This window comes from Topomyia yanbarensis, chromosome 2, assembly GCF_030247195.1.
Source record: "Topomyia yanbarensis strain Yona2022 chromosome 2, ASM3024719v1, whole genome shotgun sequence".
Classification (NCBI taxonomy): Eukaryota; Metazoa; Arthropoda; class Insecta; order Diptera; family Culicidae; genus Topomyia; species Topomyia yanbarensis.
The window spans coordinates 77,109,477-77,124,738 of NC_080671.1; the positions used below are offsets into that span (position 1 = coordinate 77,109,477).

The following is a 15,262-nucleotide window of genomic DNA, read 5'->3' on the forward strand; positions in this document are numbered from 1 at the left end:
TTGAATCAATGATCCATAGTTTGGTTTGAACAAAATAAAAAGTGAAAAATCGCTTACTATAATTTTGCGAATTTTGAACCAATTTGAAAAAAAAAAACAAATGATTCTAAATGTTCAATGAATGGTCTTGAAACGGTAAAAAATGGAATTTCGATATTTTTGAAAAAGTGCAATTATTTTGAAGATCGTGTTTTGGAAAATACCACGAAATGGGGTGGAAATTGAAATGAAAAAATATTTCTGACCAGTAATACATTTGTAACACGCGACGTTACTGTTACTGCAGTTACTGTACGCAAATTATACTTGTGAACCATTGCTTTGAAAAACTATAAAATATAAATAAAATAAAATATAACTAAAACAATAAAAAACAGCAAAAATGAGAACAGTTTTTTGATCCGCTTCAAAATTAAATTAAATAGATGATTAAAAACGATCATATAATACTAGTTGTTATTTACGCAATAAAACAACTAGTATTTAAACAGGCATTGTCACGAATCAAATTTCCACTGACAGCACGAAATCTGACGAAACACTAACGGCAACCGTACACTGGGGTACAAATGTACCTCACGCCAACTTTGACACCTGCTTCCACAAAGGCTATAAGCAAACCACCTTTTTCTACTCTTACTAGGAACTCTAAATTGAATTATGGTGAGGGTCCCACGTCAGTAAAAGCCGAATTCTCGTTTTCACACGGCTCCAAAGAAGGCGTGGGGTACATTTGTACCCCAGTGCAACGTTCTAGGGTTAATACACTTTGCACCTACACACGTTCGCTGGACCTGATGTCCTCCTTACTTCCCCAGCTACGCTCCTGTAAAATCTATGAATCCTATGTCAGTCGAAAGAAAATTAGGTTGACGATTTTCAGAGTGATTGCCTAACCTTTCTATATGGGAAAAGCAAAGGCAAAAATTTGCCAAAATACAAAAAAGTCAATCTTAGTCGACTTTTTTTTCGAGATTTCATCAAATTTCGACGTTTCTTGCATTTTAAAGACATTTGGCATCAAAAATATAAATTCGATTTTTAAATTTTCTTGTTCAGTTCCTACTTCTGTGAACTCAGGAACCGTCGTAGAGGCATATCAAAAAAATATGAATGTGGAGTAAAATTACGTGATTTACGAAATACAACGTCATGTAAAATTAAAATCAAACTTAAAAGTAAGTCATTTTTGATGCTCGTATATGCCGGGGTCAGGATACGTAAATTTACACGATTTTTTCTAGGTGTATGGCCAATGTCAAAGCGACTTTGGGGTGTCATTAGTGATTTAGACTGTTATAGTGATATCAGTTTATATGTGTGGTCGCACTCTTATAATTGTGACTGCAAGAAGCACCACTCCTAAGACTCAACGAAATCGTAAGCCTCTTTTTTGTCGTTTTATCAATGAGAGAATCGAAGCCCCGAAAACATTCGATCATTTGTATTTCAAATTACAAGTTAATTGAAACTAGAGAACAGTAACTAGCCGGGCCTCTGAGATCCCTTGTCTTTTTGTGGGTTAAAGCCGTAACTCCGGAAACGGATTCAAATCGACTTAAAATTCAATAGCTGCCAAAAAATTTTTCGACATATCACAATATCCAGTCGTTTCATGCATTTTGCAGATATTTGGCATCGACAGTACGATGCTTCGATTTCTGAAACTTCATGTAGTCCCTTAAGAAAAAAAATTGTTCCGGCTTATGTGGGAATTTTGTATGTGACCGGAGGGTTCGGTCTGTATTTCCCGAAACCATATAACCGAACCGTTCGAAATTTTATAGACATTATGGCCATTATATACCTTTCATTTGGGACTAAGTTGTGAAGATCGTCCCAACCATCCCCGATAAACTGATGTGAGTTTGTTAATTTTTATAGGTGGCGATTCTTCCGGAACTGTCTATGATGGTCAATGTGGTCGACGAGACTTCGGTTGGCCGTCAGTGACCTAGAACGGCTAATGCGAGTTGCTTGACATAAAGATATATTCATTTTAACGAAATTTTTACCTTTTTGCCTTCATCGAGGTATCATTTTGAGTCGGAATTTTCTATGTGACCGCATGTCACAATCCGCAACACGGGAACCGTAAGTCGGATCAGAATTAAATTTAATAGCAGTTTACGAGGTAGCTTTCATTTAAGTTTGGTGTAATCGGTCTAGCCATCTCCGAAAAACCGATGGGGCTTCTGGATCCGTCGATGGTGGTCAATGTGGCCAAAGAGACTTTGAATGACTGTTAGTGACATATAACTACAAATCCAAGCAGTTGCGGTCACATTTTTGAAAAAATCTCACCTTTATACTTTAATCGCAGTATCCGTTGAAATCGGGATTTTCTGCGTAATCGCACTCATCGTCCTGTAATTCAGGAACTAGAAGTCCAATCCACACAAAATTCAATAGCAGCCGATGGCAACGTTGTACCTTTCATTTAAGACTAAGTTTTTGATAATCGGTTCAGAAAATTCCGAGAAACTGATGTGGACAAATTATGACAAGATTGTCTATGTAACCGTACTCCTCAACTCGTAACTCCGGAACCGGAAATCAGAATTAAATGAAATTCAATATCAGCCGATGGGAGCATTGTACCTTCCATTCGTGACTAAGTTTGTGGAAATCGGTTCAGCCATCTCCGAGAAAACGATGTGGACATTTTGTTAATATATCCGCACATACACACACATACATACACACATACATACACACACAGACATTTTCCGATCTCGACGAACTGAGTCGAATGGTATATGACACTCGGCCCTCCGGGTCTCCGTTAGAAAGTCGGTTTTTGGAGCAATTCCATAACCTTTCTATATGAGAAAGGCAAAAATAATCTAAGAATAATATTCTTAGTTCTACGAAATTATTCACTAAAAATGCACTAAATATCATATTAAACTGTACAACAACAAAAAAAAAACAAATTGAGTATGCTGTGACTGCATATCGTTTGTCAGAAAGTAGATGATTACGCCACCAAGAGGCATTATACATGCAGGACGATATGAGTTGATCCGAAATTTTTTTTTTTGCAAGTTATTCTGTCATGCGCTCTGTCATACTCTCAGATAGTGTTACTAGCGAATAAAATAATAAATCATCATATCACGGAGAAGACTCGTGTTTTGTGATTTGTATGTATACTAATTGTAATAGCAATTAGAACGATAACAAGACATTTGAAGATAAAAAATGAAAGATATTGCATGGCTTTTCTCTTACTAATATTTGCATAATATAGCACTAACCTGACAATTAGCATGTGGTAATCTGACCTTCATAGTTGCATGACGTTATTTGAGAATGAAAGGTACCAAGATGGCATGATGAAGTAGGGCTGGTTTACCGTCCACCATTTGAACTTTGTCTAAACCAGTAAAAAAATCTCTGTATTCCGTAGTGTGTTTGAGGTGGTTTTCGTAAACCAAGCGTGAAGTCACTTGTCTTAAATATATTCAATAATACTGGTTTTAAATGTTCAATCTGAACTTGTTTATTTCGAGGCTATTCTACGTCAATAGTTGCCAAACTTTGTATACATATGGGCAAACGTTGCTGGAGGACTATCAATGAAGTATCACATATTTGAATTCTTACAAATTTGGCAAAATATAAAAACAATTATTTCTTGTTGATTTTGACCGTTACTCGTTGGTAATATAATTATTTTTTTTCTGAGTTATTCTCATAGCTCTAAACCTAAACAATGTCCAATCTATCAGATACGCTCTGTTTTGCTTTGAGCTGAGTTAACTGAAATCGGAAATGCGTGTGTCTAGGGTTCGTTTAAGTAAACCATTTGACCGTGTACGGTTTGATATTCCTCATATGAAAGGAACTCCTTTACTCTGAAAACCACGAATTATCCGTAACGATAGTGCTGAGACCCAACCCAGAGCCGTTTCTTAGTCAATCCACATTGTACAATGATAGGTAATAGGAAACGTGTGATATTCGTAGATTGCTTTTGCCTGTCGTGTCCCTAACAGAGCACCTATGAGCTCCAGACAAGGCCCCAGTAAATCCCCTCAATGGCCTACTTTCACTTTACCCGTAGCTTATACTTTGCCATTTATCACATCCCGGATGTAGTTGCCCTCCAGGTACTCATCAACATGACGATGCACGCTTTCTCGTAAGTCAGAATCTTTATTCATTTTTTTCTCAAAGCAGTCCAGACGGATCATGGCTATTAATACTGTGGGGGAAATCCACTTTATTATGGTGCCACGAAAGTGCCCCAACTTTTAATACAGCATACTCGTATACATAAAAAACGACACTATAGAAGTTTGCTTACATGATTTGGCATGCAAAAATTCAGAGAAGTAGACTCTGTTTCAAATGATACTCGAAGAAACTGTTTCCCGGGTTTCCGTCCAAGTCAATCCAGTCGTACATAACCAATAACCATCTCCTTGAAATCAAACGAAGATGATGCATATAATCAGACAACGCTGGTTACGCACCCATAACAGATTCCTATGTGCCAGTTGCAAGAAGACGCTACACCTCAGAAAACTTTGGAGCAAGCTTTCCAGATGGGAATATGAATCGGCTCAAGGGTGGGTTGACATTTTTTTCTTGTCGCTTCAGTAAACACCATGAAAGCAAATAATACAGATGGGGACATGGACGTGAACGATAACGCGCATGAAGGTCACCCCAATCGAACCTTAAGTTTCAAGTGGACAACACTGTAAATATTTCGCCACCCAGAAAAAGTATCTCAACACGCAAGAGTCAACGAACTGAAATAAAATTTGATTGATTTCTTTGTTATTGCAAAAAAAAGCAATCGACCTAATTGAGTTACAGCATTTGAACCCAAACAAAGACTTGCTACGAGAGTGGCCTACTTTTGGAGACAAAAAAGATGAGTGGCTAATGTCTAGGACACAACCGGAGTGTCGTGACTACTCGTTTGACTTGGAATTTAAATCGAATGATACTCAATGAAATATGTGGGAATGTTTCAAGTTATTCTATATAATAATTATGGTGGTTCTGAAAAGAACCTTTGTTGTTGGCGTCTGCGTTGATATGGGATGCAGTGGATTCTAAGCTCGTTGAGACATTCATTCATGAAATGAACAAATTTCATATTTTCTTGCTTTGAAATATCAATGTTAAAATCTCTCGAAACAACCATTGGAATCTTTTTCCTACCGTACAGAAATGAATCACGCTTAGCGAAAAACTAGGGGCGGGTAATGTCTGGGACATAACCGCGATGATCATATTCTTAAAATTCTGCTTGTATCTCTTTCAAATGGCTAAATTTTACGCATTAAGTTCGATTCACCGGGCTCAGCGAAATTTTCCTGGAGATCCCTTTCGTTAATCTATTCAGTAAAACAATTTTATTACCGAGTGCTCCGCATTGAATTATTTTGGTTTGCGGTAAATTTATGTCGATTAAAGTTAAGGAATGCACGTTTTAGTCAAGATCTTTTAAGGTTATACAGAAAACTTTCAAAATAATTGTCCTACGTCAATACCCCGGTCATGTTCCGGACATTACATACCCCTAATTTTTCTCATTTCTTTCAAAGATCCAATTTTAAACACAAATATCTTTTCATATAATGATTTTAGCAAGCAGACAATGTACTTGTGTGACAGATGGGAGTGTTTTGAAGCAGTTTTAGTGGAGTTAACAACATAAAATCGTCTATTGGACATTTTACAATGATTCTCCTTAACCCCGCAAAACCACGGGGTTGGTAGCAGAGGGTTAGGTTGTTTGGAAGAGATGGCAGTTATTATATGATAACTAGAAATATAAAATTGTTCTATAAATTGCAAAGTTATTACCGTGTTAACTTGAAAATTTGTCATTTCATTCATATAGGAACAATCATTAAAATTATGTCAATTTATGCTTTGCAAGATTAGAAATAACTGTGTGGTCACGACACCCCTGTTATGTCATATACATTACCAACCCATCTTTTTCCATTATGCATTCGTCCTAATAAGGACGGTTTGCAGATAACTATGGTGATTCAAGATGAGAATCTTTTTTTTTTTTTTTTTTTTTTTATTTCGATTATAGAGGTTTTAACCTTAAGGTCATTCGCCTCTTCGGGTTAGAAAAATCTCTTATGAAAAATTTCTAACCCTATGTGCGGGGTCGGGACTCTAACCCAGGTGCGCTGCGTACAAGGCAATCGATTTACCAACTACGCTACGCCCACCCCCAAGATGAGAATCTTTTGAAACGATTCAAACCTTGCCGACGAATTGTTTCTACTGCGTACAAACATATGAACATTCCCCTTTTGCAGCTCATACCGAATGAGCACGCTTTGCATCAAGCGAATCCCTTTTATTAACTTTTCGGTGCTGATCTAAGGCCATCCTTTTGTGCGATAAATGAAAATATTTTCATCATTCCTTTTTGGTGTAGCTTTCGCTTAGTGGTAGAGTTGCCACATTCACTGATTTTTTTGGAAGGATTTGCAAAAACCTTCGGGTTTGTAGATAAATTTGAAAAATATTTTCTTATATGATAATTATTTTTAATTATTGTATAAATAAATAAAAGGAACTTCCAAATAAAATTCTTTTTCCATTATACATTCATCCTAAGGACGGTTTGCATATAACTATGACACAAATCCATCTACAATTAACAGCGCTATCGAAAAATAAGCACCACTAATTCTTTACAAGTATTTTGTTAGTCCTGAAAAGGACTGTTGGCAACATTAGAGACGCGTGAATTTTCTTATCTTCTTCGAGCAGCTTTCTTGGTAGGTTTGGCGGCCTTCTTTGGCTTTGGGGTCTTCGGCTTGTTCGCTACAGCCTTCGATGTTTTGGTGTTATGCACTGCGTGTTACACACGTCTGGCTTTGAGAAAAGCTAGGACAGCCCTATTTATAGGTTTTAACATTAATGTTGATTCTCATTTAAAGTAGTTTTTGAACTATTTAAACAAAATTTATATAGCAAACAACGTATCGGTAGCAAGCGTTGAACGTTTTCCTTCCGATTTATGAAACAAGATTAGCAATCCGTTTAGTTGAAGGAAAGTTATTTAGGTTCAAAATATACGTAACTCTTTCGCTAATATGCACTACTATCGCTTTCTCGCTCGTTCTCGTGCCGTGCATGAGCCTTTCCTTTCCGTCCGGCTTCTAATGGCATAACCAAAACTAATATGCCGGCTTTCCCCCAACAACTGCTCTCGTCAAGCAACCCAATACGAATAATCATAGGAACAAACATGTAGTGAACCTATATTTAAAACTTTTCATTATTTTAGTGTTCGGTTGGTGCACCATATTGATGGCTCTGTGCGGGATGGGCTGAAAATTTTCACTTTTCCGAGGCGTTTTCGAAAGATTTTTCAAAACACTATTTTTCCGTTGATAATGAATGTCCCTCATATTCCAAAATTTAATACAACATTGGTACAAATATTTTCGACAAAATGCCGAGGAAATTGATTAAATCCATTCAGTACAAAAAAAGATATAAGCGTTCAAAACCTCATTTTTCTTCCGAAATTTTAAAAAGGGGCCCCCATATTGAAAGGTAAGTCGTTAGTCACGACAAAAGACCTAGTTTTTTGAAAATTTGCAGCGGTACCTAATTGACGGGAAATGCGCGGTTCATAATTGGTACTCAATCCAAGTAATCTAGAAGCCTGAAATACACCCGAATTTTTCAGCCACAATAATGATGATAAGATATATTGTGACCAAGTATCAGTAAAGTACTAAATATTCATTGAAGTGCATCACCTCCAAATTAAATACTCCTTCAAAACCATGCGAAATACTTGTAATCTAAGTAACATACATTGTCTCAATTCAAAAGGTGATAACACACCTGCTCACAATTGCGTAACATACATTTCAAACCAACCACTTATCACCGATTTTCGTCACGGTTCAAAGGTCAACCCCAAATAAACTTGAAATTGTAATCAGTACGCTCTATACTAATTTCCCTTCTTCTCCCTTCTCCTATCTTCTCCGCAGATGATTTCCAAAGTGCTAGTCCTGTCCTGCCTGGTGGCGGTGGTAATCTGCGAGTCGAAGCCAAAGGTCGACGTGGTCAGCGTTCCGGAGGGATGTACCTCCAAGAGCAAAAGCGGTGACATGCTAACGATGCACTACACCGGCAAACTCACCGACGGTACTAAATTCGATTCAAGGTAAGTTTTACAATTGCCCGCCCGGGGCTATCAAAGCGAAATATATATATATATATATATATATGTATGTTTTTGGCAATTATTCCAGTTTAATTGGGTCAAGCGCAGTGATTTACACATATACTGGCCAGCAGCAGCGTGCGACCATAAATGAACGGCTAATGTTACAGTTTTTCCGGCTGAAAATGCCTAATTTTCCCAGCTGGCTGTCTATGTGTTGAATGGATCACACACGTGCAGAATTGGTTGCTTATCAGTTTTCCAATATCTGCGGAAATGGTTCGGGTGCTGCAGCAGTCAGTGCCTCGGTATGCATTGTATTGGGGTGACATCCATCTGCTTGTTTACACATAGGTCGCATGTACGCTAATTGCCCTTTCCAGTGCTGGCTGTGACGGTGTGTTGGAGCCGAAAGTGCAGACAAGATAACCCTCTGACTGAGTTATGGTTTGCATGGGTCGGACTGAGGTTGCGTTGAATGATGGGAATGACAATGTGTTGCGATTTTTGGTTTGGAAGCAGATTGCAGTGGTTGTTTTGATTGTACTTACCAAAGTTACTCCCGCTTTGATAATTGTCCTTCAGCGTCAGCGACAAGAACCGTTTCTAATCATGCCAACTTTTGTCAGTTCACCTTAACGTGTTCGGTCTATTACTGTATGTATATAAGTGTTTAACAAATATTACTCCGAACTAACAGCAGATGTTGTCTCACTCACCGCATTGACACTATTTTCCCCAATCTGGCACTCGTAATAAAAATGTAATCATATCTTTACCCGTTCAATATATTAATCGGAGTAGGTATAATAAATAACCAGTTCTCAATAAACCCTTTTGATCGCTTTTATGTAGCATAGTGCTCGTGTGTTCGTTCGATGGCTGTTGAATGGGAACCGCATTGCGTACACTTTGGCATCACTTCATCACCCCGTTGCGTCGCTGGAATCGGACTTGGACTTAAACGCGTCTGGTTCGTGTCTGGCCGGTCGGATGGATAGTGTATTGCCCTCGGAAGCGAAGCTCCCCAGGCATGCTGCAAGCTCAATCCCTACCGTAATAATCACATGTTGCCGGACGGATACCCTGCTTGGTTTTGGTTTTGCGGGGGAAAAGTATGACTCTCGCAGCCGAGTTTGCCATTTTTACGCTCTTTACCGACGGAAAACATTGTTTTGTGTTCGCACCTGATTGAGCTTTGCGATAGCGTTGTTTGTGGGGCTTTTGTTACGGTAGCTGCGGTCAGGCCATTGTGAATCGTTGGACAATAGGGAGCTGTGTGATTTATTTCTTATTTTTATTAATATAATCATAAAAATAAGAAGTATATACCCTGCCCTGATGAATATAATTTGCACAACTTATCATATTATAACTGTACTGAACGATCTTTTAGTAACTAATCGAAATCATATCTCGAATAACTACAAATTCAACTCGTAACTTACTAGCAACAACCGCACTCTTGATTCAGTCAAAGCCATGTCAAAAAGGAATGCCTAAGGATATGGCATTTCAATTACTCGAAAGATCATTGTTTACCAATGGTATATAGCCATTAGACAGCATTTTGTCTTCCACCTATTCCATCAACACAAGTACACAATAGCATTCATATTATGGCAACACAGGCCAACCAATGAATCATTTCGTGCCGGTGAAAGTGGGTTGCATGTCGTTAATTTTGGTTGGGCACAACTTGCATAATTTTATCCATTCGATCGGTGTCTTCAGGTGATGTAGCTCAAGGTGATCCGACGAGTAAACTTTTACTGCGTGATGGAACATCGGAATACAAAAAAGATCATATTTGAGGCGAGTTGGGGTCCTAGCCGACAGCTGAATAAGCGTGGAGTGCAACCGGACTGCGTTATTTACGCGTGTGGTTCTCGTCAAGGCAGGACGAAACCTCTGAAATGTCGTTTGCCTTCATCTTAGACCCGTGCATGGAAATAGTACTTTGGCTAAATTATCGCAAAATTAAGTCTTGGACGTATAGTTTACATCAAGCAAATTGGTTATTCAGTTATTGCAGTTATTTTTGAAACGCAGCGTGTTCGCTAGAAATTTGACGTGTGTTCATGTTGAAGCCATTTTTGGCCGTAATCGTGAGGGTGCCGCACTTGAAGTGGAAACGCCAACTTCCTGGAAAAAGGGTGAAGTTCAAGATAAGCGCAAATTGCTATTAATTTCTCATCAAGGGCTTTTCGATAAGTCACACTGCACTGATAAAATAAGTTCGTAAATAGAACGAAAATTATTGTACGATGCATGAATTCATTCGTCGTTTTCTGCAACGAAGCATTTTCGTGCGTTGTAAATAGTTGGAGTGCCTTCCAGTTCGTTGCTAATTAATGACATTACAACATAAAAAGACTACTTAGTTCACCTAGCAGTGAGATGAGGCATTTGTTATGCTGACGAGTTGTTCATTAATTTTCAGAATTCATACGAAGTATGCACCCAACTAGAGATGGGATGAACGCAGTTTCAAGTCCCACACGAATGAAACCTCGAATGAACTGAATAAATTATAGAAAAGCAATAAAGAAAATGAAATTAAAAATATAATGAAGCAAAAAATGAACTAATGTTATCAAATACATAAGACGTTCTGCCCATTTTATGAATTAAATTAATAAAATAATTCAAATAAATAAATCAAATTAGTTCAACTTACTAAATGAAAAATTAGACAATACTGTGTAGACCCGATATTATCAGCCCCCGAATTTGTTTGCCCCTGACTTTGTCTACCGCCGGGTTTGTCATCTTTTTAAAGGGCGAACACGAAATTATTGCGACACCGAAAATGTCAATTTTCATATAATGTTTAAAATCAAACCAAAATTTTAGGGTAGTTTTATACATATATTTACTTCAAAAATCAAAAGAAAAGTCAATCGATGGAGCCTTGAGTGTAAAATTGAACACATTTTCACTTGATGCCCTCCATCAAAGTCTTTACAGTGTCATCCGGTACCAGTTTCTCAGTTTTTTTTCCATTTTCTTAACATGTCCTTCTCGTCTTTGACTGTCTTCTTACGCTTCCGAAGTTCCCGCTTCATCATTGCCCAGTACTGCTCCACCGGGCGCAGCTCCGGACAGTTTGGCGGATTCATGTCCTTTGGAACAAAATGGACAGAATTGGTCTCATACCACTCCAGGCCACTTTTAGAATAGTGACATGATGCCAAATCTGGCCAAAATAGCGGAGCTTCGTCGTGCTGCTGCAAGAACGGAAAAAGGCGCTTCTCGAGGCACACGGATTTGTAGATCTCGCCATTTACTGTGCCCTTTGTCACGAAAGGCTCACTTCTCAGTCCGCAAGAGCAGATGGCCTGCCAAATGAGATATTTGGAGGCGTACTTCGACATTTTCTTCTTCTTAAATTTGTCGTCTACATAGAACTTGCTCTTGCCGGTGAAAAACTCCAACCACGGAATTTCCTTAAAATCGGCTTTTATACACGTTTCGTTGTCCATCACACAGCAGCCATATTTTGACAGCATCTTCTCGTAGAGCTTCCGTGCCCGAGTTTTAGCCGTCGATTGTTGCCGCTCATCGCGGTTTGGGATACCTTGTATGTATGTAGTCCAGCTCTCTTCTTTGCATTCTGGGCGTAGCTCTGCGACATGCCGATCTTTTTAGCCAAATCACGGCTTGAGACGTTGGGATTTACTTTAATCATCCGCTTCACATTTCCCTCCGTCTTTTTGTTCTCCGGTCCCGGTTTTCTTCCAGCTCCTTTGCCGTGGTCCAACGTCAACCGCTCCTGGAACCGCTTCAACACTCTGGACACGGTTGAATGGTGAATGTTCAACATTTTTCCCAACTGCCGGTGAGACAGGTCAGGAAATTCCAGGTGTTTGGAAAGAGTTTGTTCTCTCGACTCGCGTTGGTTCACCTCCATGTTCGTTGAATCGAAAAACACGACTACGAGTTTGATAGCATGTAAACAATACACATCAATGAGAAAGTGTGCAAAATTTGGTTGATTTTTACCCAATGGTAAAAAAGTTATGCCCTGTTGAATGTGTCGCAATACTTTCGTGTTCGCCCTTTAATAGTTTTTTGACCATATTCTAACAGCCTCATATGAAAATCCGGCAACGGACAAAGTCAGACGAACAAAGTCAAATTCGAGCAAATCCTTTCTTGAGAATATTTTTCTTATCTTAACCCTTCCATGCCCAATTTTTTTTCTAATGCATATAGGCATCCAGTGGTGAGGTCAAGAAACACGAAAAATATTTCTTCAAAAAGATAGGTGCATGGGGACGAGCATAGCTTACTTACCTTTACTTACCGTTCAGGCTAGAGCCTTATTGTCTTTTGCTGTATGCAGAGGCCGTCTCCACTCCACTCGGTCCATTGCTTGTCGCCAGCCTCGCAGTCTTCGAAGGGTCAGCAGGTCGTCATTTATCTGGTCGATCCACCGTGCTCGCTGTGCCTGGTTTCTGTAGGGTCGCCCTCAAGAACCATCTTCATCGGGTCGGCGTCCGACATTCTTACGACGTGTCCAGCCCACCGCAATCGTCCTATTTTTGCAGTATGCGAAGACAAACCAGCAGCTGATGCAACTCATGGTTCATTCGCCTGCGCCACGTTCCGTCTTCCATCTGAACGCCACCATAGATGGTACGCAATACCTTTCGTTCGAAAACTCCAAGGGCGCGTTGGTCCTCTACGAGCATAGTCTAGGTCTCGTGGCCGTAGAGGACCACCGGTCTAATCAGCGTCTTGTAGATAATCAACTTTGTGCGGCGGCGAATTTTGTTCAACCGAAGCGTCCTCCGGAGTCCAAAGTAGTCACGATTTCCCGCCAAGACCCGTCTCTGAATTTCTCTGCTGGTATCATTGTCGGTGGTTACCAGTGAGCCCAAATCCACGAATTCGTCGACCATCTCGATTTCGCCACCGTCAATCCGAACTTGGGATGGGAGGTTCACGTTGTCGCCTCTAGAACCTCTTCCTCTCATGTATTTTGTCTTCGAAACGTTGATGGTAAGCACAATCCTGCTGGCTTCAGCTTTCAGTCTGATGTACGTTTCTGTACGTTTATGTACGTGACATCGCCTCAAAGTTCCGTGCCATTATGTCAATGTCGTCGGCGAAGCCAAGGAGCTGGACGGACTTCCTGAAGATCGTACCACTCGTGTTTATCCCCGTTCTCCTTATTAAACCTTCTAACGCAACGTTGAGTAGCAGGCACGAAAGACCATCGTAACCAGCCGTAACCCTCTTCGAAATTCAAAGGGACTCGAGAGTGTCCCTGATACTCGAACAACGCACATCACTCGATCCATCGTCGCTTTGACTAATTGTGTTAGCTTATCCGGAAAACCGTACTCTTGCATTATCTGCCATAGCTAATCTCGGTCGATTGTGTCATACGCCGATTTGAAATCGATGAACAAATGATATGTGGGCACGTGGTATTCGCGGTATTTCTGCAGAACCTGCCGAATCGTGAATATTTGGTCCGTGGTGGCGCAGGAATCCATGAATCTCGCTTGGTAGGGCCCTACGAACTCCCTTGTAAATGGTGACAATCGGTGGCAAAGGATTTGGGAGAGAACCTTGTAGGCGGCGCTAAGTAGTGTGATCGCGCGGTAGTTGCAAAAATCCAACTTGTCACCCTTTTTGTAGATTGGACAGACGACACCATCCATCCACTCCTCCGGAAGAATCTCCTTCTCCCAAATTTTGGCGAATACCCAGTGCAGCGCTCTAGTCAGTGTTTCGCCACCGTATTTTAATAGCTCGCTGGGTAGTTGATCTACACCGACAGCTTTGTTATTTTTCAGCCGACCGATTTCCTCCTTGACTTCTTGGAGATCAGGGGCCGGCAGCCTATCGTCTTCTGCGCGTGCTCCAAGATCCGTTGCCATACCGCCTTCGTCCTCAGCTGCTTCACCGTTGCGGTGCTCGTCATAGTACTGCTTCCACCTCTCAATCACCTCACACTCGTTCGAAAGAAGGTTGTCATCTAAGTTCCTGCACATATCGGCTTGCGGAACGTAGCCTTTGCGCGAACTGTTCAGCTTTTCGTAGAACTTCCGTGTGTCGTTTGCACGGTACAGTTGTTCCATCGCTTCGCGTTCTCGTTCCCCCTGTTGGCGCTTCTTTCTCCGGAGGAGCGAGGTTTGCCTGTTCCGTGCTTTTTTGTATCGCTCCACATTCTGTCTCGTTCCGTACTGCAGCATCCTCGCCCGTTCTGCAATCTTCTGCTCCATTAACTGCTTACATTCGTCATCGAACCAGTCGTTTCCTCGATTCGGAATCGCTGTACCTAGTGTCGCTGTAGCAGTACTTCCTATGGCGAAACGGATCTCCCTCCAGCCATCTTCAAGAGTCGCTGCGCTCTGCTGTTCTTCCGGGAGTAGTGCTGCTTCCAGCCGCTATGCGCGGTCTTGGGCAACCCCAGACGCGATGTTGGGCCTTGGCGTCCGACTACGACGTGTGTTGTACACCGCCGAGAGTTTTGAGCGCACGCATATTGCAACTAGGTAATGGTTCAAATCTATATTCGCACTGCGGTAGGTACGAACGTTGGTGATATCAGAAAAGAATCGCCCATCGATTAGAACGTGATCGATTTGGTTTTCGGTGCGTTGATCAGGTGATCTCAAGATGGCTTTGTGGATATCATTGCGGGGGAAGAAGGTACTTTGGACTACCATGCCACGGGAGGCTACGAAGTTCACGCATCGTGGACCGTTCCTCCAGCTTCGCATAGAACGCTGCCTTTTCGTCGTCGGGTCTCACATCGTGTGGGCAGTGTATCTTGATGATGCTGAAGTTGAAGAAACGGCCTTTGATCCTCAACTTACACATCCTTGCGTTGAACGGAGTCCATCCCAATCACGCGTTGGCGCATCCTACCCAGCACCCCAATGCCGGTTCCCAGCTCATTGGTGGTGCTCCAACTATGGTAGAAAGTAACCACACGATGCCCGCTTTTCTATACCCTTTGTGCTGTCAAGCAAAGTTCCTGCAGTGCGACGACTTCAAAGTTACGTGGTTGGAGTTCGTCGTAGATTATCCTGTCGAAAGCTGGAAAGCAGAATGACCTGCAGT

The 15,262-nt window shown here is 40.9% G+C and overlaps 1 protein-coding gene across 2 annotated transcripts in view; it reads left to right on the forward strand.

The window, feature by feature from the left end:
• LOC131678495 (FK506-binding protein 2) overlaps positions 1-15,262 on the forward strand; it is a 108,960-nt gene that overhangs the window by 13,414 nt on the left and 80,284 nt on the right. For both annotated transcript variants that reach the window (XM_058958684.1, XM_058958685.1), the window contains exon 2: positions 8,004-8,179. In XM_058958684.1, coding sequence (XP_058814667.1) covers positions 8,004-8,179 — 176 coding nt within the window. The remainder of the gene's footprint in view (positions 1-8,003; positions 8,180-15,262) is intronic.